This window comes from Epinephelus moara, chromosome 20 (assembly GCF_006386435.1).
Source record: "Epinephelus moara isolate mb chromosome 20, YSFRI_EMoa_1.0, whole genome shotgun sequence".
Classification (NCBI taxonomy): Eukaryota; Metazoa; Chordata; class Actinopteri; order Perciformes; family Serranidae; genus Epinephelus; species Epinephelus moara.
This window is the reverse complement of record NC_065525.1, coordinates 43,166,319-43,192,387: the sequence shown is the minus strand read 5'-3', so window position 1 is coordinate 43,192,387 and position 26,069 is coordinate 43,166,319. Positions and strand designations below refer to the sequence as shown.

General features: G+C 41.3%; 1 protein-coding gene across 1 annotated transcript; it reads left to right on the top strand.

The window, feature by feature from the left end:
* On the top strand, positions 1-25,810 carry LOC126407726 (ceramide kinase-like). Its single transcript, XM_050072900.1, has 13 exons — positions 1-356; positions 7,929-8,069; positions 9,670-9,792; positions 9,901-10,026; positions 10,114-10,180; positions 10,428-10,573; positions 12,384-12,458; positions 13,307-13,459; positions 14,103-14,208; positions 14,467-14,546; positions 15,824-16,029; positions 16,181-16,395; positions 18,700-25,810. The coding sequence occupies exons 1-13, from the start codon at positions 221-223 to the stop codon at positions 18,785-18,787; spliced, it is 1,662 nt and encodes a 553-aa protein (XP_049928857.1). The 5' UTR covers positions 1-220; the 3' UTR covers positions 18,788-25,810.
* Positions 25,811-26,069: the final 259 nt, after the last annotated feature.

Below are 26,069 nucleotides of genomic sequence, written 5' to 3'. Positions count from 1 at the left end.
TCCGGTAAGAAACCGCTATCTGTCAGAAAAAACATCCCGAGCTGAAATCCGCTACACGGACTCACTTCTCCCGACACCACCGCGGTCTGGTTGTTATTTTACGGGGTTTGTAGCCTCTCCGGACACACAGAGAGAACATGCCCGCACTGAGGTAACCGTCCCCGGGCTGCTGCTGCCTCCTCAGCCGGCTGAAGGACAGGAGCAGGACGGACAGACCCAGATGGAGAGGCCGGGCAGGCTGCTGCTGCTGTCCGAGCTCCGCGTCAGAAACGCGGCGTACGATGTGAGCCTGAGCCGGTCCCTGCTCACCTGGAAGAGACGGATCTCCAGCCCGGTGTACCACCCGTTCAGACCCAGTAAGACCCGGATAGATAATATGTCTGTATATGTCCATGTGTCTCTGAGTTACCTCTCTGTCTGTCGGCCCTAAACACACCGCGACATCCAGTGTGATAAACAAAGGACAGACAGAGGACATGTTGGACACAGTGTCCGGACCTGCACACAACACACTCGTTAATGGGTTTAACAGACATGAAGCAGTCCGAGCTGTAACAATGGGTGAGACATGATATATCCGGTTACATAACACACATCATCGAGTCTGACACACGATATATGGAGGTCACAGGAAGGCTGCAGGCAGGGGGGGGGGGAGGAACAGCACGAACCAAACCTCATGCATTTTTTACAGGATTTTAAAGTCAGGCTCATGTGGAGAAACAGAGGAGCCTAAATATGTTTGAGGAGCTAAACCATGATATTTCACAGTTCTCAGGGCAGATGTGGAAGCAGAACTGTAGCTCAGTAGTTGAGGTACTTGTACTTCACTTGAGTTCTATGTTACTTTATACTTCTAGGTTACTACAGCTCAGAGGCAAATAATGTACTTACTACTGCAGAACATCTGTCTGACAGCTGGAGCTCACTTTGCAGATTCAGACTGTTAAAGCTCCAGTTTGTAGGGTTTAGGGCGACATATTGGCAGCAATGGAATATAACATGATAAGTATGATTTCTTGAGTCGCTGTGTTCTGTTACCTTAGATTGAGCAGTTTATATCTACACAGGAAGCGAGTCCTCGTCTGCGGACTCTGCCATGTTTCTACAGTAGCCCAGAATGGACAAACCAAACTTTGGCTTTTGTGTCAGCCACTGTGGTCAGAAGCCCTCCCTCGACCTGAAAAAACATTTTTTTAAACATAAAACAGCTTTATTCTGTGTGTTTAACAGAGACTGTAATAATAATGGACACAGCTACCGAAACGTCAACCATTGGTTCATGGATTCCAGGCTCCCGGGAAGTGCGTCAGGCTTTGAAGCTAATTTTCATAGTGGCCAAACGGTTAAACAACTCCTGAGTCCATCACATGATGCCCTGGGGCTAGGGGAGGGTGATATGGTCCTTACATAATTATGCTATATTTCAGGTTATTTTTGGGATAAAAATATTCGTGACGATATGACAAATTAGTAAAACAAAAAATAAGTGATGTAGTTTCACAGTTTGCTTCAAATATTCAGTAAAAACTAAAATGATCTCTCATTTCTTTAGTTTGTGAACNGTTTATGACAGAATCAGAGAGGAGAGGGAGAGACGCTGTGCTGCTGCCAGAGGAGCCGCTGAATGAGTTCCCTCTGAGCGCTAAGAGAAGGAAAACATTCAGGACGCCACAGTTTATTCCACACTACTGAAGCTGCTCCTCTTTTTGGAGCCACCACACAGCTGGTAATAGTTTCACTTTTAGTCATTCTTGTTGTAGCCATGGGTAACAGTATGACGTCAATATGTATCACAATATGAATTTTTAATTTATTAAAAATCATACTGGTATTAAAGTGAACGAGATAAGATGGCACACCCCTACCTGGGGCTCAAGAAGACTATTTTCTGTTGACTAACATTGTGAAAGAGACGCTTGTAGGTCAGTAGATCAGTGGATGATTTTTTGAGTTTCACAGTTCGTGATGACTCGTTTCAATACCAGGTTTAAATCCATTCTGTCTGAAAACATCTGGAAAGTCTAGAAGAGCCGCAAGATTCAGTTATTTTATTTCCATTCAGGTTAGCAGAGAGCTCAACTGGAAATGGCTGGCTGCGCTGGCAGCAGTCTCATAGTGTACTGCTCCTTTTACTTAAAGGCTGTGACTGCTCTGTTTGCTTTCTCCATCATAATAATCTCTGCAGTGAGTCGATGAGTGAAATATCAGTGGTTTGGTTTCAGGAGGTGAGGCTTTTATCTTCAGGAGCTCTGCAGTGAACGATGAACGTTCCCTCCTGTTTGTTCTTTCAGGACACTCACTGTGATAACTGTTACTGAACACTGTTTCCTCGAAGATTCAGCTTCCTGAGAGTGTTTAGGTTCACAGTGGGTTTTCAAGGTGCAGATAAAGGTCCATTCATCTGTGGAGCTTGTGATGAAAGAAGTGCTTTGAGGGTATTTGGTAAAATATTGATTAGATCTAACATTATCGTCATTGCACAAAGTCCAGGTCAGAGACAACAAATGCAGTTCAGCATCTAACCAGAGGTGCAAAAAGCAGTGAAGTGCAGAATAATAAACAGAATAAACAGTAATGTGTAGAAATAGAAAGGAGAGCGCAGACCTCTGCCAACACTCCAGTCTTCTATGACATGCAGATCTGCACAACTACTGTATGACTGGATGTGTAAAAAGGGCTCCCGCTTTTTGTAAGAAGTTTAAGCAGCTACACGTGAAGGCCACCCCAGAGGATAACTGATAGCCCTGAATGTGGACTGTGATGTGGAGTAATCATATTTCTATGATCAGCTGCTGAACTTTGCCGCCGTCATCTGGGCCCAGTTGTTAAAAAAGAAATTAAATCTGGATTAGAATGATACAGATTTGTAAATCCCATGTTTTGCTGTCCAGGATCAGATAATTCTTTTCACCTTTCTGCCGGTTTTTCAAAGCAACATTGGACTGAATCATTCTGAATAATAGTAATAATAATAACAATATTCTTTATTAATAGTGCACTTTTAAAAACCTCCAAGTGTAAATGTCTCATCTTTAGACTCAGTGTTCGTCCAGGTGTGTCTTGAGAGTCAGACAGGTGAGCTGCGTTCAGGAACCTGACGGTTTGAATATTCAAAGCAGCAGATCAGAGGCTGTCTCAACATTCGCTGTGACTGCAGCTCAGGCAGCCTGCAGTCAGATTTATTTACACTGCTGGAGGTTTCTGAAGGTAAAGATTAACCTGACCTTTGAAGAAACAACAGCATTTCAAGCTCTGTGGCTTTCTTTTAACTGAGAAGCATTCTGGGAGTTGTAGTCGACTTCTCATCCTCAGTATTTATGTCCACAGGCGTGTAGCTTTTAATTTATTTCTTTTCTTTCTTGAGCAATCAGATGTTTTTCTGGCACAGCTGTTCATCTTTAGTGAACCGGCAGCGTTTCCTGTCTGTTAAAAAGTGTCAGCCCTCACGTTATCTCTGTCACGGGTTTCTCTCGGGTGATCACAGTCCAGCTGTTTGTGTTGTCATGGTGACGACAAACAGCCGCTGAGACAGGAAGCAGTGTGTTTGTGTCGCAATTGTGTTTCAGGTGTGAATCTTTAATGTCTGACCTGCTTCCTGTCTGCTGCTGCTGCTGATAATAAAATGTTAGTTTAAGAGCACATATGAAGAAGACAAACAGTATAACATTAATTACATATTGTCTGTATGTTAGTAAACCAGTGTGGCAGTATTATATGGACATTTACTTCCTGTTTGTTGCTCACACACATGAAATGGGGTATAATAAGTAGATCAAACAGCTCTTTTAAACCTTTCAAATGTCATCACATCGAATGAAACTCAAGAATAAAGACACCAATAAAACAAAGAATGATAATTATATTTTAAAGTGCAACTTTCAGATACTCTCTTTCAACTAATCAAAATATACTTAAGTGCAATATTGCAGACTTTTGCAACCAGCTGAATCTTCTCGTAGGTAGAATTCCTTTGGTGTTCATTGATCAGGAGGTTTTAATTGGCAGCCATATTATCCACAGAGGTCGCCTGCTCTCATAAATAAACAGATCTGGTGATTAAGACTGAGTAAAGCAGTTTTAAGTTACAATCAGTGTTTTTCTGATGCTGGTTGGCACGTCAGAGACGAGTTGCTAGTTGTGTGCTCACTTATTTTCTAATCCAGACACTGAGAAGGTTTTCAGCCGGAGCCAAATTATCTGCAGAGGTCTCTTCTGCCAAAACAAACCAGGTGATTTAAACCGGTAAAAACACTGAATGAAGTAGTTTTATGTTTTAAATCGGTGTTATGTTGGAGACACACAAGATAGGCATGACCTTTTTAAACCGTGCCACTGCCCTCGTGCTAACATCCTGTATGCTGGCATAGATACAGCCAATAGACGGCGCTAGAGGGTGGAGTCAAAAGTTTCAGACAACAACAAACGAGGCAACGATGGAGGAGGTTGTGATATTGTATCTTTAAAAGGAGGCAGCGTTATAGATGGTGGAAGTCTGTGAGGCCATTAAACACATCCCCAATATGTGGATGGAGAATTCTTTTCACTGTATTTCCAATTTGTTGTGTTACGCCATTATTTAAATTCTTTAAAATTCTCCCATGGTCATATCTCGCTTAAATGGTGCCACACTGCGCCCACGATCTCCAGTGGTTCTGCTGTGTTTAGTCCATTTCCATAAGCTTTCAGAAAATGTGCACAAATTCGGACGAAATAAACTAGGGATGCAGGATAATATTGGTACGTCATCAGTATTGGCCAGTAATGAAATATTAGAATCAGCCAACATGCTTTTTAGGGCGGCTGTGGCTCAGAGGTAGAGCGGGTCGTCCACCACTCTGAAGATCGGTGGTTTGGCACGTCCAAGTATCCTTGGGCAAGATGCTGAACCCCACAAAGCTCCTGGATGCTGTTCTATCACTGTGTGAGAGCGTGTGAATGATTAGTAGGTGGAACCATGTCAAAAAATCAGTGTTTCCGCTGCTCTCGTCACAGAGGGGCCGCTAACTATAGTGGCCGATGCAAAAACTCCAATGTCCCTATCTAGACCTGCCCCTTGTGTAGGTATATACAGCTCATTCTAAGGTAACAAAAACACAACAAGATATTTTGTGCAGCTGTGTTGTGTATGAAGAAAAAGGCTTCACGTGATAATGTGATATCCACTGCGCTAACATTTATTAAACTGAGCTAAATTTAAAAAGTACTAAAATTCACCTTACAAACCTGTTTCTACACTCTATTTTAGTTATTAAACTAAGAACATTTTAATGCCTTCTGTTAGTGTCGGGGCTCCACACGGTGGAGGACCACCACAGTTCGCTCTCTGCAGTAAAACACTGAGGTGGAGGGTCTCCTGTGTGACCTCTGATCTGTGGAGTGTTTGGTAACGGTGTGGTTCTCCTGCAGGGTTTTGTGTCCCTTCGTTCCCTCGTCGACCAGACTCAGGTAGGAGATTTAGCTCCCACGATGCAGTGGGCCACCTCCACCTGCCCGGGTGCAGGTTTAGTTATTGTGGTGCTGCTGTTTAAAAACATGTTTCTGTGTTTGATGGCTGAACTATGACTCAACCTGCAGTTATGTTCCAAAATGATGAAAGTAAATCAGGCATCTTAAATATTTATCTTAAAATCTTAACAAAGAAACTGGCTGCATTCAGTCTGAATTCTGTTAATGTTAGCTGTAATTTCATTTACGAGTCTCCAAACTCACATTTTGGAATAAAACTCTTGTTTTCAGAGACGTAAATGGTGTCAGCTTTGTTGCTGTTTTCCATCAACATCCAGCAGAAACATGCTTCTTCCCCTCGCTGCTCCTGGTTAGTGTTTGTAGTGTGGCTGAGTAGTTTCAGTGCCTCTGCTGTAGTTTGTTCAGTTTGTCGATTCATGTGCTGCTGATTTCAGAAAAAAATCCTATTTAATCAAATGTTCTTTGAAGAATAGGGGTTTTTTAGGAGTGAGATGTTCAGACGGACGTTGAACTCATGTTTGTGTGGTAAACCTGCAGCTGCAGTCAAGACGTTATTAGCCTAGCTTAGCATAGCAGCTGTTGTTTTTACAGTTTGCTCTCTTTCTGCCGTCTTAAGCTGGTTTTAATCTGTCATAAAACAAACTACACAATAACACAGCTACATATTAACCAAGAAAACACACAACACAGGTTCAATTCAACGTAAAACATGGACACACAAACTGTAAACAGCCTTAAATTGACTCGCAGGATTAAAACACTAAGAGTTAAATCAGCTCCTGTCAGTCCTCTTTATATCGCCTGTTTTCCCCTGACAGTCTGGGTTTGAATGTTCTTACATATTTTATTATCAAATCTATTAATGATGTTAGCAGTCTGAATAGAGAAACAAGCATTACACAAAGTGGTGATGTAATCGCAGGGTAAGTGGTTCGATCCATGGCTCCTCTGGTCCACATGTCAAGTCAGAGTGTCCTTGAGGGACACAGTGAGACCAAATTACACATTGTAAAAGGCTTTTTATTAAAGCAGTCTGCAGCTGTAATATTTAGTCTGATGTTTATGAGAATTAAAAGCCTGTAAAAGTAATAATGTCGATCTTCCTTTAAGTAACCTGGTGAATACATTTTTAAAACCATGATACCTTTTTCTTGCTCACAAAGTGTATTTATAAAAGACATAAATCAAAGAAAGATCAGTGTGACATGTAATATGACCTAATAAGAATAAAGACCATAAAATTTAGGACATGAAAATTAAATAAGATTGCAATAAAAACACTAAGAGTTTGTGATTAAAATATAATTTGCACACCATTTAAGGTGCTTTTAGTCTCAACCTGGGAATTTCAAATAACCACCAGCGCCTTCATGCTGACAATAGCCGTGGCCAGCGGCGTTATGTTTTCGGGTTGTCCTTCTGTCCTTTCATATGTCTGTCTGTACGCCTGTCGATACGTACGTATGTCCATCCCATTCTCAAACATGATATCTCAAAAACACCTTCAGGGCCTTTGGACTGAACAATCAAGTGATTAGATTTTGGTGGTCAACGGTCAAGGTCACTGTGAACCTGCATCCTTGTCATTCTTGTGAACGCGATATCTCAAGAACACCCCAAGGGAACTTCTTCAAATTTGGCACAAACATCCACTTGGACTTAACAATGATTTCGGTCGTGATTGGTCAAAGGTCAAGGCCACTGTGATCTTGCATCAGTTTCATCTTTTGAATGTAACATCTCAAGAACACCTTGAGGTTTTACCTTCAAATTTGGCACAAACGTTCACTTAGATTCAAGAATAACTTGATTAGAATTTAGTGGTCAAAGGTCACTGTGACCTCACAAAACATGTTTTTGGCCATAACTCAAGAATTCATACACTGATTATGACAAAACTTCAGACATATGTCAAACAGGATAAAATAATGAAGTCATGACATTTTATATCCAAAAGGTCAAAGATCAACTTTACTGTGACATCATCATGTTTTAACATCACTCCAGGAACAGAAGGGGAGACATTTGGTCAGATACTGAATTGGTGACTCTGATCTTGAAACTGATTGTATAGATCTTCTATGTGAAGCATCCATGTTTTGACTGACATGGATGGAAACTGTGAGTGCAACATGACTGGTGTGTGGAGGGAAAATGTCAGTCTGATTTCAAATGACATTTCGTTTCTTCTGGTTTAGACCCTGAAAGTTCTGCTTTCACTTGGGCTCATCCAAGATTACAGTTCAGACATTCAAAACCAAAAACAACTCTTGCACAATCCCCGCTGAATCATTTCTTCTTGTGTTGTTCTCGTTTGGTTCAAGTTCAGGTTTCAGTTTATTTCTTAAAATATCACATGACACTTGAAACTTGTGATGCATTCATGTGCTGTAGAGAGGCTCTGAAATATCTGGCGTTCAAACAACTAACAAGCTGTGGGTGTATGTGTGTGTTTGCAGGTGTGTGTCACAGTGTGTCAGTGTCAGAGATCATCTCTGTCAGAGAGGAAGAGGAGGAAAACAGCAGCAGAGGAAGAGACGATGGCAGCTGGAAAAAGATCAAGGAGAGAGAAGGAAAGGACTGCAGGCAGGCCTTCACAGGTAAACACATCTGGAAACACAGTAACATCACATCTGGAAACATGCCCGTACATGCACCTGGAAATATACATGAAAGCACACCTGGAGGCACAGGAGAAAAACATCTGGAAATACACCTGGAAATATAGTAAGCACACCTGGAGAAACAGTAACAAAACATCTGGAGACATGCCTGTACATGCACCTGGAAACATACATGAAAACACACCTGGCAACAGATTACAACACATCTAGAATCATACCTGGAAATATCATAACCACACCTGCAAACAGTACAATAACATCTGGAAACACATCTGTACACTTACCTGGAAACATACATGAAAACACACCTGGAAACACAGTAACAAATCCCCTGTAAATAAACATGAAAGCACGCCTGGAGGCACAGTAAAATAACATCTGGAAGTACTGTTAAAAAAAAACAAAAACATTTGGAAACACATCCGTACACACAGCTGGAAATATACATGAAAACACACCTGGAAAGAGACTGAAACACATCTGGAATCACACAGTAAAATATATCTGAAAACACAGCTGAAAACAGAAAATACAAGAACACACACCTGTAAATACAGTTAAAAAACTTATGGAAATATCTGTACACATACCTGTAAATACATGTGAAAACACAACTGGAAATGCACCTGGAAACACAATACACAGATGCTGAAATTGGGTATAACACCAGGAAACATACCTCGAAACTCATGAAAACACACCTGGAAAGTGCAACAAATAAAAATGGAAACACAGTTAAAAAAAAAAAAAAAAGAACCCTTCTGGAAACACATTTGTCCATGCATGAGGAAACATAACATGGTATCACACCCAGGAACAGATTAACAACACAGCCTGATTACTTACTTTGGTAGAAGCATAAATATCAAGGAAAAATGACCAAATCAACAAAATCTGTAAGTCGACAAATTTGGGACAACAAAAGACAACAAAAACAGGAGCTAAAAGTTGTTTTGAGCCAAGACAATTTCCGTAAAATTTGCGACCCCTACCTGCTGGTGAAGAGAAGTGAGGAGCCAGCATCATGTGACGATATAGAACAGCCTGTAAAACAAATAATTCAACAACTATAATCACCGAATCCACGAGAGGTCCTTGAGCCTACAGTCATAAATGTGCACACAAAATATTAGGCTGATAGGTCCAGTAGTTTAGCTGCGGACAGAGAGATACACGTACTCACCCATGCACACACATGAAGAAACGCATGATCCCCACATGGCGGACATAAGAAACTTGAAGCACACTAAACACACTCGTTAACACACCTGTACATACAGTAAACCGATCTGTAAACACAAACATGTGACCACACGTGTGTTAACTGTGGATCACTACCTGAATGAAGCAACATGTGAATAACTCTTGGATATTCTGGAAATATTCTGATAACCTGGGTGACTTTTTCTATAGTTCCTTCACAATAAAAGCATTTTATTGGCTCAGAGGCTGAATGTTTTCAATGTGAAGCAGCCAATCAGAACAGTTCATGATCTGAATTTAGTCCCGAGTGAATCATTAAGTGGTTATAAAATAAAAATGTAATTTGTATCTGTGTGTGTCTGTTGTCTTTCAGTGTTGTATGTGGAGAGGTGTCAGCAGCACCGCTGGCGTTGTGCTGAGGTCACCTTCACGTGTCCAGAGGGGGCGCTGTGTCAACGCTGGGTCAACAGCATCAGAGAGCAGCTCGCAGCTATCAGTACGACTTCACGCAAACATGCACTCGCTAACACACACTTACTAACGTGATTGTTGCCAGAGACTGTTGGTATCATCATCGTTGTTATTTTTTTGTTGTTATTTACAGCCAGCAGACCCAAACACCTGCTGGTCTACATCAACCCATTTGGCGGGAAGAAACAGGGAAAACGCATCTACGAGCAGAAGGTCGCCCCGCTGTTCGCCCAGGCAGGCATCTCCACGCACGTCATCGGTACGTCCCGTATCACTCACTTCTTGTTCTCGGGCTTCCTGTATCAGGGATTTTACATCTAATGTTTCTGTTTGTTTGTTGTCATAGTGACGGAGTACGCCAATTATGCAAGGGATCACCTGAGGACGGAGGCGGAGCTGAAGAAGTTTGACGGGTGAGAGTTTGGTTCCTTCACTGACAGAGTTCAAATGAATTATTACATCACACAGAACAAATATCTGCAGCATGGCTAAAACAGATGAACCGCCAAAATAAAAGCACAACAGAGAACACATCTGTCAGGAATTTTTTTTTTTTTGTAAGAGAACAAAAAGCTGTCGTACCCTGTAATGGAACTACAGTTTAAACAGACGCTCAGTTTTGTTTCACTTTTTAAGCTCCTGCTGTTTCACATGTCACAGGGTGGTGTGTGTCGGAGGGGATGGCATGTTCAGTGAGATCATTCATGGGCTGATCTGGAGGACGCAGATCGACAGTGGCGTAGATCCAAACTGTCCGGAGGAAACGCTGTTTCCCTGCTCACTTCGTATTGGAATCATTCCTGCAGGTCAGAAACACTGACGTGACAATCTGACATACTGCTCTTTTTTATTTTATTTTATTTCTACAGTCCATCTGATGCTGGTTTTGTTTCATCACTGTAGCCAGTATCTCACTATCACTATCCTCATTCAGATTTTAAGAAGCTACAAATTATATTCAGCCACAAAATAAGTCTGAAAAGCTGCAAATCAGATCAGAAGCACAGAGAGTTGTTGACTAGAGATGATACGCCGTCTCGTGGCGGTCACTTCCTGTCAACGTTACAGATCAGAAGCACAGAGAGTTGTTGACTGGAGATGATACGCCGTCTCGTGGTGGTCACTTCCTGTCAACGTTACAGATCAGAAGCACAGAGAGTTGTTGACTAGAGATGACACGCCGTCTCATCGTGGTCACTTCCTGTCAACCAGCAGGTTATTAGAGCGTTGCATATTGCAAGTAGCTGCCTGTTTCAGCTCTGCTTGTTGCGAATGTTTGGTCTGAACTGGGCTTTAGAGTTCCCCGCCCAGATGAGTTCTAGAGGAAATCCCCCTGTATGGGTTCTTGATAGCACCCTTAGAAAGTGGAAAGGTCCTGGAGAGTATCCTCAGAGCAGTTGTGGGTGGAAGCTTTACACAATAGAATGGTTCTCTGTAGAACCTCCCTCAATCCCTTTCCACCAGATTAGCTCTGGTTCTTAAACTGGTTCTGTTCAGGGCTTTTGGAACTTTGGTGCTATGTAGTGAACCAGCCCACGTGTCCCAACAGTTTTGATCACAACCATTGTAATCAAGCATGCATCATCAACCGAAACAATTTGTTTTGGTTGAAATGCTCTGAATGGTTCAAACTTAGGCGCTCGCTGGGTAGAACCTTTCCCATACATTTTCAGGTATAACCTTTTACGTTAGGTTCAAGGTTGAACCCTCTGACAGACACCTGTAAATGTACAAATCTATAATAATAATCAGTCAAATATTGTTTTATACCAGTTCAAGGTTGTAAATAATTTATTTTACTATTGATACACAAATACAGCAGAAAAAAATCAGAAATAAAACCATAACACCTGTAAAGAGATTTTATTCCAACTCCTTTTTGTGCCTTTTTTATTCAAAGTCTGTTTGTTTGTAAATCACTGAAACAAATCAGTGAAAATGTTATTTCATGGTCTACAGACAGGAAGTAACAAGATACTGCGTGAAAGCTCATCATCAGAACTATGAACTGGTTTCTCAGCTCGTCACCACATGATGTATAAATAAAGTTATGTTACTATTAATAAAACATTCAGACAAACAGAGGGCTAAAAATAGCTTGAGCTCTGATTTAGAGCGAAGGTTGTACAATGTTGACACGAGCGATGTTTGAGGTGAACGATGATGTGATTTTAATAGACAGATTAGGACCAATCAGAGAGCAGGATTCTCTGTTACCGGGGTATAAATGCAGGTACTGACTGTGGCCTCGTTTCTCTGCTGCTTGTTCTTTTTGTTTGTGTCCTTTTGTGTTTTCTGTTGTTCTGCTTAAGTGCTCTATAAATACACACACACACACACACACACACATACACACCAGGGAGACATTAATTCTCTCTGCAGCAGTAAAGACGCAGCAGCTCACCTGGTTAATTAATGGCTGCTGATGTTCGGTGCAGCAGTGTCGTTGTTGTTGTTGTTGTTGTTGTTGTTGTAAAATGTGCAGTTTTATCATTTTCGTATGTAAACAGGCAACATTTATAAAAATTAATCAGAACATCTGATGCTGTCAGAACCTTCAGTCCTGCTCCTCACCTCACCAGAACATTAATCATACAACCTGTTTGTGTGTTTCAGGCTCAACAGACTGTATCTGCTTCGCCACTGTGGGCACCAACGACCCCGTGACCTCTGCACTGCACATCATAGTGGGTGGGTCACATGGTCTCACTACACATTTAAAGGGCGGGTCCATTATTTCAATCAGGGAGACTCGTTTTTATTATAAATAGAATATTTGTTAACGAAGAATGTGAAAAGTCTTTGGTTATTCGACCCCACAGAGATGGTTTGATTTAAGGAGGGTGATGAATCCATAGTCAAATAGGATTTTATGAATTTGAATATTCAGCGTCATTTTTGCTATTTTGGAAAAAAGATCTCATTCTCTCACCAGTACATTCTCTAAATTTGGTACACCAATCTCAGATGTGATCTCCAGTGCCAACATTAGGTACTAATGTAACAATAGGAGGCGCTGTAACTCATCATTCTCATAATTATATTTCACATTATACAGAAGTTTATTCATATCCAGTTCTAACATAGTCTCATCAGATGTAATGAAAATGCCTTGATGCATATCACTTGGCTTTCCAGTCTCATGCTGCCATCTAGTGTTCGTTCAGAAAAATGGGCTCTGAGCCTGCACCTGTTGGAGGACCAAATATACAAATAAAAGTAGAAATGATAACAACAACAATAATTATTATAGACTTTATTTTTTATAGAATATTTCCAAACAAATTAACAAAGTGCTTTACGTGGCAGAACCAGGATGAAAATGTGTCAGGATTGTAATGAGGCAAATAAAATCAGACAGTTAGAATAATACAAAAATACAATAGGCCGACTCCAACTCACACACTTCATTTCCTGGGTGCAGGTCTATTTTTTAATTGTGTTTTAAAACCTCTGCTTTGAGTCTAAGGTAAAATGATTCCAGGTCAGTATGTTGACTGTGCGTGCGTGTGTTTATCTATGTGTCTGTGTGTGTTCAGGAGACTCTCAGCCGATGGACGTGTGCTCAGTTCACCACAACAACACCTTCCTGCGATACTCCGTCTCCCTGCTGGGATACGGTTTCTACGGCGATGTGCTAACTGACAGCGAGAGGAAGAGATGGATGGGACCGGCCAGATACGACCTCTCAGGTGTGAAAACAACATCTGTTCAGATGTTTGACTTTTAGGGAGTATTTCCATTTTATGCTACTTCATACTAGCCTGACATCATCAGACCAAATCGTGAGCACGAGTTTGTCTGGAGCCTTTCAGTTCATTTTCGATTTCCAAGGGGCGTTATCATCTGCTCTAGACCGGAATGCCTCAGGACGCAGTTGGATAGACCTATGACCAATCAGAGCAATGAAACGTGTCCTTGCACTTAGAGATGGACAGATGTAAATGTAATGCGTCGCATCAATATGTCCGAGTCTTGACATCTTTGCCAACACAGTTTGAAAATAGTACTTCAAAAGAAGGTTCCACATCAGCTGCAGCCGCTGTCAAAAACGCCAAAAATTACATCATCACGTTTTGCATAAAACGCAAAGGCTCTGCAAATTGTTGGCCCTATTCCAATCTCTGCCTTAAAGCCTGAGCCTTGAACCCTCACAGACTTAACTGATGTCACCTCGTAATTGCTTGAGTGCGAGAGGCTGCAAGGACTCGAAATGACATAAATACAGAGTGGCCGAGAAGTAGTTGCGATACTCGTACTGCATGAAAAATGGACGACCAGAGTAACCCTTGGTTGTCCCATGTATTTACCTTGATGACGCTCTGTCTCCTCCAGGTGTGAAGATGTTTCTGACTCATCATTACTATGAAGGAACAGTGTCCTACCTCCCAGCCAGAGGCATCATGGGAACTCCGCGGGACACCGCCAGGTGTCGATCTGGGTAAGAGAGATGCTATATTGATGTGAAAGATGCGAAATTGTGTTTAATTTGTTTTTTCAATTCTAAAGACTAAAATACTCTGGTTCCAGTCAGCCAGTGGTTCAGTTTATCAGTTTAAACTGTTTGAATGGAGTGAAGGTGAGTTAATGGTTTGGTTCAGGTGATTTTACCAATGAGTTTAGATGTAATTGTTGGTTGAGCTGTGATCTGGTGATCTCTTACATTTAAAATGATATTGGCGTGTCTGTTAATTTCTAGCTGTGCGGTTTGTCAGCACAACGGGCAGCTACTTTCAGAGAAAGCTGAGAAGTATGAGATGGATGAAGCATCAGACAGCGGTGAGTCCAACAAAATTGTCTTCTTAGGAAACTTAGTGGTCTCGGTGTTAGTCAGCAGATTTTTGAACCAGTGTGCAAAACTGTACTTAAAGTGTTTTAACTTTTCACCTTCCTGCCTGGTTCAGTCACCAACTCTCTACAGAGAGGACGAGGAAGAAAGCAGAGAGTATGTTGGTAGATACCTCCCATCTTTTCTTCAGCCTCCTTTATCCCAAATGCCATCAATATTCTTATCTTGACAAAGTGACAGATTAAACCACAGACAGACACTGACGTGAACTGATTTAATCTGTAAAACGATCAATATCAATATACGATCAATATATCAATATGTTTCTTTATACTAACTGCTCGTCTGCTTTGTTTCATGTTCGTCTCCTGTGTTTTATGAGCTGAAGATGAATTTCCACCCTGCTGGACAATACACAGTTAATAAGAAAAGTACTGAACTGTCTTGTATTTGAAATATCCTGTCAAACCAGTTTAATTTTTTTACCCAAAAAGGCATCAGTCACAAAGAGTGGAAGCAGACGGAAACTGCAAGTCTGGCTTCATCAGACGTGATAAAAAAAAGTACACCTTCAAACACAAAGAAAGACAAAGCTGTTGGATTAACTTGTTGTACCCTTTACACTGTATTTGGAAACAAAAGTGATCCATGAATGGAGCCCTGGGGGACACCTCAGGATAGTCCTGTTCACAAGAAACTAAAATCATGGCATTAACATGAAAAGATCTGTATAATACCATCTGAACGTTGACAAAACAATCTTCCCTCAACGTATATCCATTTAATAGCTGCTCTGGAGCTGTCAATCATATCCCATGATCTTATCAGCAGACAGAGTTTGACCAGTTGTCATTGAATTGTAGATGGTCAGTTGTCATGTTGACTTAAAAATTGAGAATTTAAGTTCATTGCTGACCTTCGAACCTGCAGTTGAAAGAACAGTAGCTATTCTGGAGCCGTCAATTACATTTCTTAGAATACATTTTGAGCCACAACTCTTTAAAGCTTTTCAGTATGTTGTATGATATTAAGATGGATTTCTTCTCTCGTTTTTCCTCTTCATTCTAGTATCTGGTTGGTATTAAAAGCTACCCAGTAAATTCATGATTACCTGTGGTTGATTTCCTAAAACTCTGCAGTCACTGATGTATATGTATCAGTGAATTCCTCTAAAGCCGAGCTATTTAAAACGTGCGCACTTGAGTGATGGAGGTTTGGCAACAGCTTGAAAGTTGAAATCTGTCTTTTGGGATGGGATTTGTTTTAGAAAACAACAGCGAGTGGAGGACAATCCGAGGGAAGTTCCTGGCTATAAACGCTGCCAGTATGAGTTGTGCTTGTCCTCGCAGCCCTAAAGGCCTCTCACCTGCAGCTCACCTGGCCGATGGCACCACCGACCTCATCCTTGTCCGAAAATGTTCCCGCTTCAACTTCCTCAGACACCTCCTACGTCACACCAGCAAAGACGACCAGGTAATAAATCAGTACTCTGGTTTATGGTCTCTACAAATAATGATGATAAAAAAGACTGCATCCAAAGATCCAAAACACCTGGTACGGTTTCACCTGCTTTCCTCCAGACCTCCCTCACTGTATCCTTCTTTTCTTGTTCTGTCTTGTGCAGTTTGACCTGACCTTTGTTGAGGTCCACCGGGTTCGGCGTTTCCGCTTCACACCGCGTCACTGCCAGAGCGACTCAGACCTGGACCTGCGGGAGAACGGCAAACACCAGCTCTTCAGCCAGATCTGCCGAGACCACCCGGCTTGCGGCTGCGCCCCCGCCTACAGCAGCTGGAACTGCGACGGCGAGATTCTGACCCACACGGCCATCGACGTCAGGTAACACGACCCTTTGGGAGTCTCATACTTTGCCATTGTCACCCATAAAGTGACCATTTGTATATTAGTTACTTTCAATACGTGAAGAAAACTTCGTTTTTCTTGAGGCCTCCACAGTGAACAAAGAATCCAAGCAAGGGGAACATTCTTAATGAACTGAAGTAAAAACGTAGACCCCGTTTAACAACAGTAAAACTATATCAAGGCATTCATTTACTAACTCTTAGATAACTGGTGCAGTATAATCCGAGTCTCATTTGTCTAGTCGTATGCTCAGTACTTCCCAAACTAATGTATTTTCGCTAAAACTTTACTACTTAAGTTACATCAGTACAGACAGTCTCATTCACGGCTGAGTAGCGTACCAGGACAGGCGTTTGCATTTAAATGGTAATGTTTTATTGTGAACGCATGTGTTTGAGTAGCACTGAGTGTACGACTGGATAATTAAGACTTGGATCATACTGCAGGAGTTGTGTGACAGTTTTTACTTTATCAGATTACTTTGATATATAACCCCAGTTCCAAAAAGGTTGGGACCCTGTGTAAAACTTCAATGAAAACAGAACACAATGATTTGCAATTCCTTTAAACACACGTTCAGTTGAAAACAGTACAGAGACAAGATATTTACTGGTCAAACTGATTAACTTTATTGTTTTAGTAAAATATACACTTGTATTGAATTTGATGCCTGTGACACGTTTGGAAAGGGGCAACAAAAGACAGGAAAAGTTGTTGAATGCCCCCCATCATTATTAAGAATGAAAGGGGCATCCTCCAAAAGGCTCAGTTGTTCACAAGCAAGGACGGTCACTTTGTGAAAAACTGCGTAGTCAAACAGTCCAACAGCTTAAGAACAAAGTGTCTCAACACACATATGCACGGAATTCAGGGATTTCACCCTCTACAATCCATATCATCAAAAGATCCAGACTATCCAGAGAAATCTGCACCTAAGGAGCAAGGCTGAAAACCAATATTGAATGCATATGACCTTCGATCCCTGTGCTTGGGAACACTTTGGAAAAACCATTATCTGGGCCTGAAAACGCCTTGGGGGTCCCCCAGGGGGAGCTGGAAAGCGTTTTTGAGGAGAGGGACGTCTGGGGTGTTTTGCTTTGCCTGCTGCCCCTGCGACCTGGCCCCGGATGGATGGATGGATGGATGGACCATCTACAAACCCAAAATATCATCAAAAGTTTGAGAGAATCTGGTGAAAGCTCTGCACACTAGCAGCGAGGCTGAAAACCAGCACTGAATGCTCGTGAGCTCTGATCCCTCAGCGCTGGAAAACCATTATCAGGAAACACAGTTCATCGCTGCATCTACAAATGACAGTTCAGACTCTACCATTCAAAGTGAAAGCTCGATGTCAACAACATCCAGAAAGACTTCTCTGCACCTCAGCTCATCTGAGATGGACTGACACAAAGTGGTCTGACCAGTCCATCGTGGACATCCTGTCCTCAGGGACCATCCAGATTGTTACCAGCTCAAAGTTCAAAGCCAGCATCTGTGATGGGATGGAGAGGTGCATCATGGGTAACTTCACATCTGTGAAGGCTCCATGAATGCTGAAAGGTATACACAGGTTTTGGAGCAACATATGCTGCCATCCAGACGACATCTTTTTCAGGGACGTCACGTCTTATTCCAGCGAGACAATGAGACACATTGTGACGTGTTCTAACAGCGTGGCTTCGTAGTGACAGAGTGCAGGTACCAGACTGACCTGTCTGCAGTCCACACCTGTCTCCCACTGAACATGTGAAACATGATGAAGCGTCGACCCCGGACTGTTGAGACACTGAAGTCGGATATCAGACAAGAAAAACTTCTGCAGTGTCCTCAGTTCCCAAACACTGACTGAGAGAAAGGAAAAGGTGATGTCACATGGTCGTAAACATGCTCCTGTCCCATTTTTATTATTACTTGTTGCGGCATCAAATTCAGAATGAGTGTAGATTTTAAAAAAAAAAATACCTTTTTTAGCTTGAACATTATATATCTTGTCTTCGTACTGTATTCAGTTGAATATAGATATCATTGCATTCAGTTTTTTTGGAATTGCACCTTTGGTTTGCTGTTGTTAAGTGCAGTCCATATTAACTTTAGTTATTGAAGAATGTCGCCTTTTTTGGGTTCTCTGTCCACCGTGGAGGCATTCAAGAAAATAAAGTTTTCTCCATGAATTAAAGGTAACATGGTGAGTAACTGATATACAAATACATTCTGCAGGTGAAGTATTATTTCAGCCTTGACTTCATTTCTCTTACAACAAACACCTTTGTTTTTCCTCAGAGCGCACTGCCAGTTGATCAAGCTGTTTGCACGAGGCATCGAAGAACCCACGGTGTTTGAGGAGCTCAACAACCCCTGTGCAATATAGGTCCACACCCCCATTATTCCCCGTCAGACACTGGAGTCATCTTTCTGTTTCCAGCCATGGCCTACGTCACTGTTGTAGTCATGTGACACTCAGCACATCCTTCACCAGGAGACTTCACAGATTTACCGAGTTGTGCTGTTACTGTTACAAAGATAAGCAGTAGGGAAGGAGACAAAGCTTTACTTTCTTGGTCTGACAGTCCGAAATGATTTCCTCACAGACAGGACGTGAGGTGTAGTCTCCTTAAAATGTCCTGAACAGCTTTAAATATATTCCTTGGAAACTAGCACCTGTTTTAAAGAAATAATCAGGAAATGATTGACCTGGAGAGTAAAGCTTTACCCTCACATTTTGTTCTGGGTGACACTGTTGGTGTTGAATGATTGATGGGTGTCTGGCACCTGGTTTGTTTTTAATATTGAACTCCAGTCCTGCCCTTTGATAATGTTTTTTTCCCAACAATCCTCAGATCGTGACTGGATGATCTCGTTACTGTTGAGGTTACAAATGCTGCCTGTAAGAGTTACATAACGTGTAAACAAACAACACAGACTTGTTTCTGTGTTGTCCAAAGTGTCGCCCTGCGTGTCACTGCCTGTAGAGTCAGCTGAAGTCTTTTTCTGTTATCTCAGACTTGTTTTGGGCCACAGACGTTTTGACTTGGACTCATCTCTCTCTCTCGTTTTGACTTGAGCTTGTTAGAGGTGTTTTGAGTTGCCGTCATGTCAGCCACCTTACGTGTTACAGACTTTTGTCTCGACCAAGTCCAGGGGTCTCGTTTATAACCGTTGCAAACATGCAAAACGTGGCCTGAAGAGGCTGCACCACTTTGAAAAGTTGTGATTAAACTCGATAGGAAAGTGATCCATAACTTTTCCATAAGCACCTTTCAGTTGTAAGAAAATAGCCAAACCAAATCTCAAATAAAATTTCACTCAATGTTTTATCAGCACTGTCTCACCATCACATTTGCCCAGAGTGCAGAGGAGAGGGCCGACTGTATGACGCTGACACTCCAGGCACCTCATGTACATATTTACCACCTGAACATATGGATTGTGTAAATTAGCAAAGTCTGGAATAAAGCCAGAGACAACTCTCGCACAATCATTACACTCCATATCCTTATTTTAGGTCCTAAGGCAAAGTTTACCATGACAGGTCAGAGGTCCTAAACATCAGTCGGAGACCCCTTAGTCGGCTGAGATTCTTTCACATTGAGCAGTCTTTTTTTTTTTGTCTTCGGGAAGTTTTGATCCCCAGAACAGCCAGATCCAGTTCGACTGACATAATCCTGAGTCCGGTACAACCCTAGTAAGCTTCCATCTTTAAATGATATCCCAGGGTGAGGGATACCACTGACTGTCGCGATCATTTTGGCAAGGTTTGAAACAATCAGTCTGATTGCTGTAATCGTAGAAATACTGCCGTAACACCGTTTTAGCTGTGACTCACCACAGGTAACTTCTGATCGGCACACTTATTTCTATGCAACAGCATTCATGAGGTGCTTTGCACTGATTGTTTAAGGTTGAATGTGGGCGTGTAGAGGGCGGGATATGAAGCTGAACCACGTGCAGACGATTCCACGGTGATTTGGGATTTACATTGCACACTGTCAGACTCACCCACGCACTTGAACAGTTTCACTCTGAATTCTACGTACTGTTTTATAAATGAGACCCCAGATGTTTTCTCAGTGTAGGCGAGGCTGCCGTCAGTCAGCTGTCGGGGGTTTTGACACGGACTCGACCCCGTTTGGACTCGGCTTTGACTTGATCACAAAACCGCTCTAGATTAGATTTAAATGTCTATATTTCCTTCTGTATTTGTGATTTTATTTTCAAACATCTCGTCTCAGTCGAGATGAGTTTTTCCTTTATCTCGGACTCGTCATGGTCTTGGTGATTGTTTCATTTCACTGTTTTCTCAGTAGTCTGTGTTTTGACTCTGACTTGTCTACATTCTGGCCACCAGTTATTCTCATCTGTTATTGCGATCTTGACGTGAGCCCGACCCCTATTTGGACTTGACTCTGACTGGATTGATTTTTATTTGTTATGTTTCTTGTATTTCTCCATATTATTTGGTAGTGTTGTAGTACTCAAATCTTTTGAGTCCGAACTCGAGACTTTGTTACTATTATCTCAGACTTGTCTGTCTTGTGAATGTTTTGACTCGGTGCTGCCCTGCAGGCTGAGTCATCTTTATTTATTTAGCATGTAAGTAGATTCTATGTTGTTACAGAAATGTTAGCTTCTTTGCACTTTTTGAATAGTTTTGATTATTTTAAAAACTTATTTTGAATTTGGAATTATCTGTTGCATGTTTTAAAGATGCCAGACACCTGCCAGTCATTCCAAGGGTCATTGTGTTCATTAGGGGTCAGAGGTTGATTCTCATTCATGAAAAGTAGAAAGTAAATCCCCTTCAGTACTGGTCAGTACTTGTGAGGAAAAATAAGGCTGACTGGAGATGTAGTTTCCATGGTTGAACTTTCCTCTCAGTCATCATTTGTCAAGAGTTCATTTACTTTCTGCTTCTCAAACAGCTCCATTAGATTTGTCTCTGAATCTTCATGTTTCCATCGTTTCTCAGGAAAACCTGAGCTCGATCGTAACTGAAACTATATTTTTACACGTTTTAATTCCCAGCAATCTAGAAAGAAATAAACTATGAAAAATCTCAAATTTTAGTTTTAGTTGAGACGATTTTGTGTCAGTCAAGCTGGTCGTGCTGAAGAGCACACGCGTGAATGTTTTTAATCTTCCATTTCTGCTCGATATGCAAATGAACTGAGCAAACAGAACTCAAAGTAAATCATCTGAAAAAGTACAGCTTTAACACCAATGTTTCACTGAAACTGTGCAGATGTTCTCACTTCAGAATGAGCTAAAGTCGTAGCTGTAACTTCAGTTTACTCACAGTGTGACGTGGTGTTCTGAAACTGTCTGTCAGGTTTATTGTGTTTTGTAAAACTTCAAGTTAATCATCTGAACCTTCCACAAATCAAACAAGATTCACACACAGAAAAATATTTATATATATTTATTTATATAAATTTTACCCACAAAACTACAAATATTGTCTTTTGAATCCAAAAAGCTAAACTGATTGTGTATAAATGAATCCACCTCACATTTCACACAAAATCCAATTAGGAATTTATATTGTGTTAGTGGAAGGTTGATATTATTGATTTGAAGTTTTGTCGATTGTTGTTTTGTTGAAGGAAGCTGCACTGTAAAGTCCAGTGTTGATATTCAACCATTTCTGGATCTTTGTAGGTTTTGAATTTTAAGCATTCACAGCTCGAAGCATGTCGTAGCCTCTGATGTTAGCCGTACCTGTAGCTGCTGCTCACTGTGTCCACAGGATCAGTTTTTACAATCCACATGTAGCAACATCATCTGTAATTTCATTTTTCCATATTCTTCCCTTCTGTTACTTACAGTAAATAGCAATGCACGATTAATATCGATACGTAATCAGTGTGGGCTTTAAGATGAGAATTGGCCAACGTACTTTTTTTGTTTTGCACAACGAATGGATATTACATACTTTGAAAAGTATTGTATTTCATGTCTCCATCTGCTGGTGGGCTGTCATGATGGAAGAAAATTAGTTGGGGGGAAAAATGGATCAGTTATCGGCCAAATAAGTTGTTATGTATCGGCGTAACGGATATCGGCAAAAAATCCAATATCGTCCATCCCTAATAAATAAGTAGCATGTTCTCCATTTAGCCTCAGAATGGTGATGTCAGTTTGGTCCACAGATACTTTCAGATCATAAAATGTCCTGATCTCATTCCTTCTTTCAAGAGGATGAACCCTTTTCAAACCCGTTCGTCTAGTTCCAACGTCAGGACAAATTAGACGTTTTTAGTTCCACTAGAAGCTCTAAATCATCAGCGTGTTATTTGCTTTTAGGAAACACAAATTTAATAGATTTGAAATAATGTGATTATTTTCCAAAACAACGACAGAGCTCCATATAAGTAGAAATCATTTTAACTTTGACCCAGAGATGAACCGGACAGGAAGTCGAGTATCAACACTGGACTGTCAGACTGTAGATGTTTGTTTGTTTGTTTGCGTATTGTTTGTTGACAAACAATTCTGTTTCCCCTCTGCTGACGTCGAGCTGGACTCAAACTGATGGAGGAGGGAACCAGTAGCAGCTCACGGTGCTCCAAGACGCCAACCAGTCAGCTTTCTTTTGATTCTAATCTGACCAAATACCAGCCGGAGTTTGATGATGTAGCTGTCTGTCTGTCTCCGACAGTTGTAGCTTAACTTAGAGGTCTTCACCGGTCCAAAGTCTTGGATCCAATCAGAAGTACCAGAACACAGACTGAATCCAAAAGGGATAGTCAGAACTGGTCTTATGTGAATTAGAGGATAGTTAGACCTGAATGAGGTGGACCCGACCTGACCTGAGAGAGAACACCAACACTAGCTGCTTCATGCATCACTAATATACACTATAACAACACTACAACACCTTTAGAGAACTGGTTAGACCGACTGTAGGCGTTTTTGGACCAAACAGCTCTGAGGACTCCCTGAGAGGAACTGCCCTCTGGGGAGCTTCCATGAGAACTACATTCCTTGGAGGGCTTTTTTAGGTTTGCATTCACACCGCCAAAAGGAACCCCTAAGTTATGTATACAGGCCGGCGGTTGGTATAGCAACTTACACTTTGATGATAAAGTCTCATCGTATGTCACCCGTTGCATCTGTGCTCAGTAAAGCCTGGACTTCACCGTCGGCCCTTTTGTCCTCATTTTATTCCATGACAGCCGGAGGCATTAAGATTTCAGGTTGTTCATCCGTCCCATTCTCGTGAGTCTCAAGGATGCCTTGAGGGAATTTCTTCAAATTTGGCAGAAACATCCACTTGGACTTAAGATTGAACTGACTAGATTTTGGTTCTCATAGGTCACTGTGACCTTGTATCCGTCTAATTCTCGTGAACACAAGTGATAACTAATGAACATCTTGAGAGAACTGGCACAAACGTCCACTTGGACTCAACGATGAACTGATTAGAATTTGATGGTTGAAGGTCAAAGGTCATGGTCACTGTGACCTTAAAAAACATGTTTTTGGCCATGACAAATTTCACATGAATGTCTAACACGATAAAATGACAAGGCGATATCAACTTCACAGACGTAAATTGTAAGTGCAACCTGTCTGTTTCGCTGAGGCATTCAATCGTGAGGCAGTAATTCAAGTTTTTGTTGCAAGCTTTTGTTTTGTGACGTTTGTATGACAAACCGGACTTTAAAAAAATGGCAGACAGAATGCTGCATTGGCTCATGTTCAGCGAATCAGTGTAGACCTCTGGATCAATCACCTTTTAACTTTCGTGGCTCAAGGTTCCTCTTGTGTCTGGAGGAAATAAGTCCCTCAAAACCGCGTTCTAAGAACCACAGTTGCTCTTAGTTCTTGCAGTGCAGACACAATAAAAAGCGGCATTCTTAAAACTATGACAAAGTTCCTTTGGTCCAAAAACTCCTTATGTTTGAAGGGACCAAGTGGGCCTGTGAAGACCTTTTAGCTCAGTCGTCTGTCTCATCTTTTTCTTCTTCTGTCTCAAATGTTGTGTTGATGAACAATCAGAGTCTGAATATTTGCTGTAAAACCTCGAAACAACAACAAACCAAATGTGTAAATCATGTGCACTCAGAGGTCGACTGATGACTGAAGTGGACTTTTAATCAGGAGAGGATGGAAATATTTATTTACATTAAGCCAGCTGTAATTGTGAATTAAATGTGTTTGTGCTTTAGTTCTATAGATTTAGTGCCCATCAAACCAGAAACTGACCAATTCATTTGCATGTTTTTAAAATAGTCTGTGCGAGGTTTGATGGTAAATACTCCGCAAGTGACTGTAGCTGATTAGCTAACCGCTAACATGCTGTCTGGCATGGCTTGCTACAAGCTAATGTTGCGCTCCCAACTGAAAAGGCCCGGTCACACCAGGAAGTGGCAAAGCGTAATTACGAAAAAGGTTCCACTGGAATTAACTGATTTCAGTGCATTTAAATGTTGTGACCTTTAGTTACAAGCAGCTAACTGAAAAATAACATTCATGTCAGCCAAGTTTAGTTATTTCTGAGTCAGAGATTTCAGGATTTCTATCTCCCGCTCGGTGAAAAGAACTTAACACATATCCAAAAAACTGATGGTCAAAACATGAGGTTGTCTTGTTCATGTTCTGCCAACATGCTTTCTACCAGTTAGCAGCTAGCAACCTCAGCAAGTTCTCCAACGCCAACGACCACATAAGTTGTCTGTTGTCTGCGGTCGTATTTTGGAGGAAGGTTTTGTAAGCTAGCTATGCTAACGGGACAATACGCACAGTCTAGTGAAGGGAACAGAAGACAAAGCTGGATCTCTTTGTGAGACGCAGGCTAATATAACACGGAGTGCTGACACAGAAACAACCCCAATTTTCCAGCTTTCTGTTCCCTCAGAGTTCAACACTGTTGAGACGGTTTGAATGTGTGATGCAAGTTTGCATTTTAAAGTTTAGCGAATCCACTGATTGTGGCAAAAACATTGAAATTTGTCATTAAATTTTTGCTGATATGCGAAAGCAGCGCCAAGTAAAATAATAAATCCTAGATTTTAACTGAACATGTAGAATTAAATCATGAGAACATCTCTAGTGTTGTGTCCGGTATTTTGCAAACAGCACGTAGAGCAGGTAGAACGCAGCATTAGTCTATTTAGTGTCGATTAATATTAACTGTCTAGTTGTCTCTAACATGTCAAACTTAAATGTCCACCTTTAGTTTTCAGAGTCCAAACTGATTCTTCAGACTCTTTCACCCTCTCCCACTAACAGGGAATATTTTTATTTTCAACACTGTAGTTAAATCTGAAGCTGAACACTAGACGATGTAGTGAATCAGTCGACCTCTTGCTGTAATCTGAGCTGTAACTGATCTTTACCTTCTGCTGTAGCTGTTTCACTATCAGGAAATAAAAACATATTCAACTCTTCATGTTCACGGTTTATGGTTTTATTATTCAAAGTATTCCCTCACCCACTGCATGACCCTTTGTACATCAGTTAATCATGACGTGTTACGTTGAAGAAAATGCACCGAACTGATTTATTGATTGAGGTCCACATTTAAAAACGGCAAAAATGTATCAAAACATCTGTTTAGAAACTCTCACACATCTCGAGTGGTTTAATCCAAGTCTCATGTATCCAGTCATATGATCATTACCTCACAAACAAACACATCACTAAAAAAC

Excerpts from the sequence above, each read along its gene's own strand:
- LOC126407726 (XM_050072900.1), top strand. The coding sequence starts at position 221 with ATGGAGAGGCCGGGCAGGCTGCTGCTGCTGTCCGAGCTCCGCGTCAGA. Across the intron at positions 10,181-10,427 it reads GAGCTGAAGAAGTTTGACGG|GGTGGTGTGTGTCGGAGGGG; the intron begins GTGAGAGTTTGG and ends CACATGTCACAG. Across the intron at positions 14,209-14,466 it reads ACCGCCAGGTGTCGATCTGG|CTGTGCGGTTTGTCAGCACA; the intron begins GTAAGAGAGATG and ends GTTAATTTCTAG.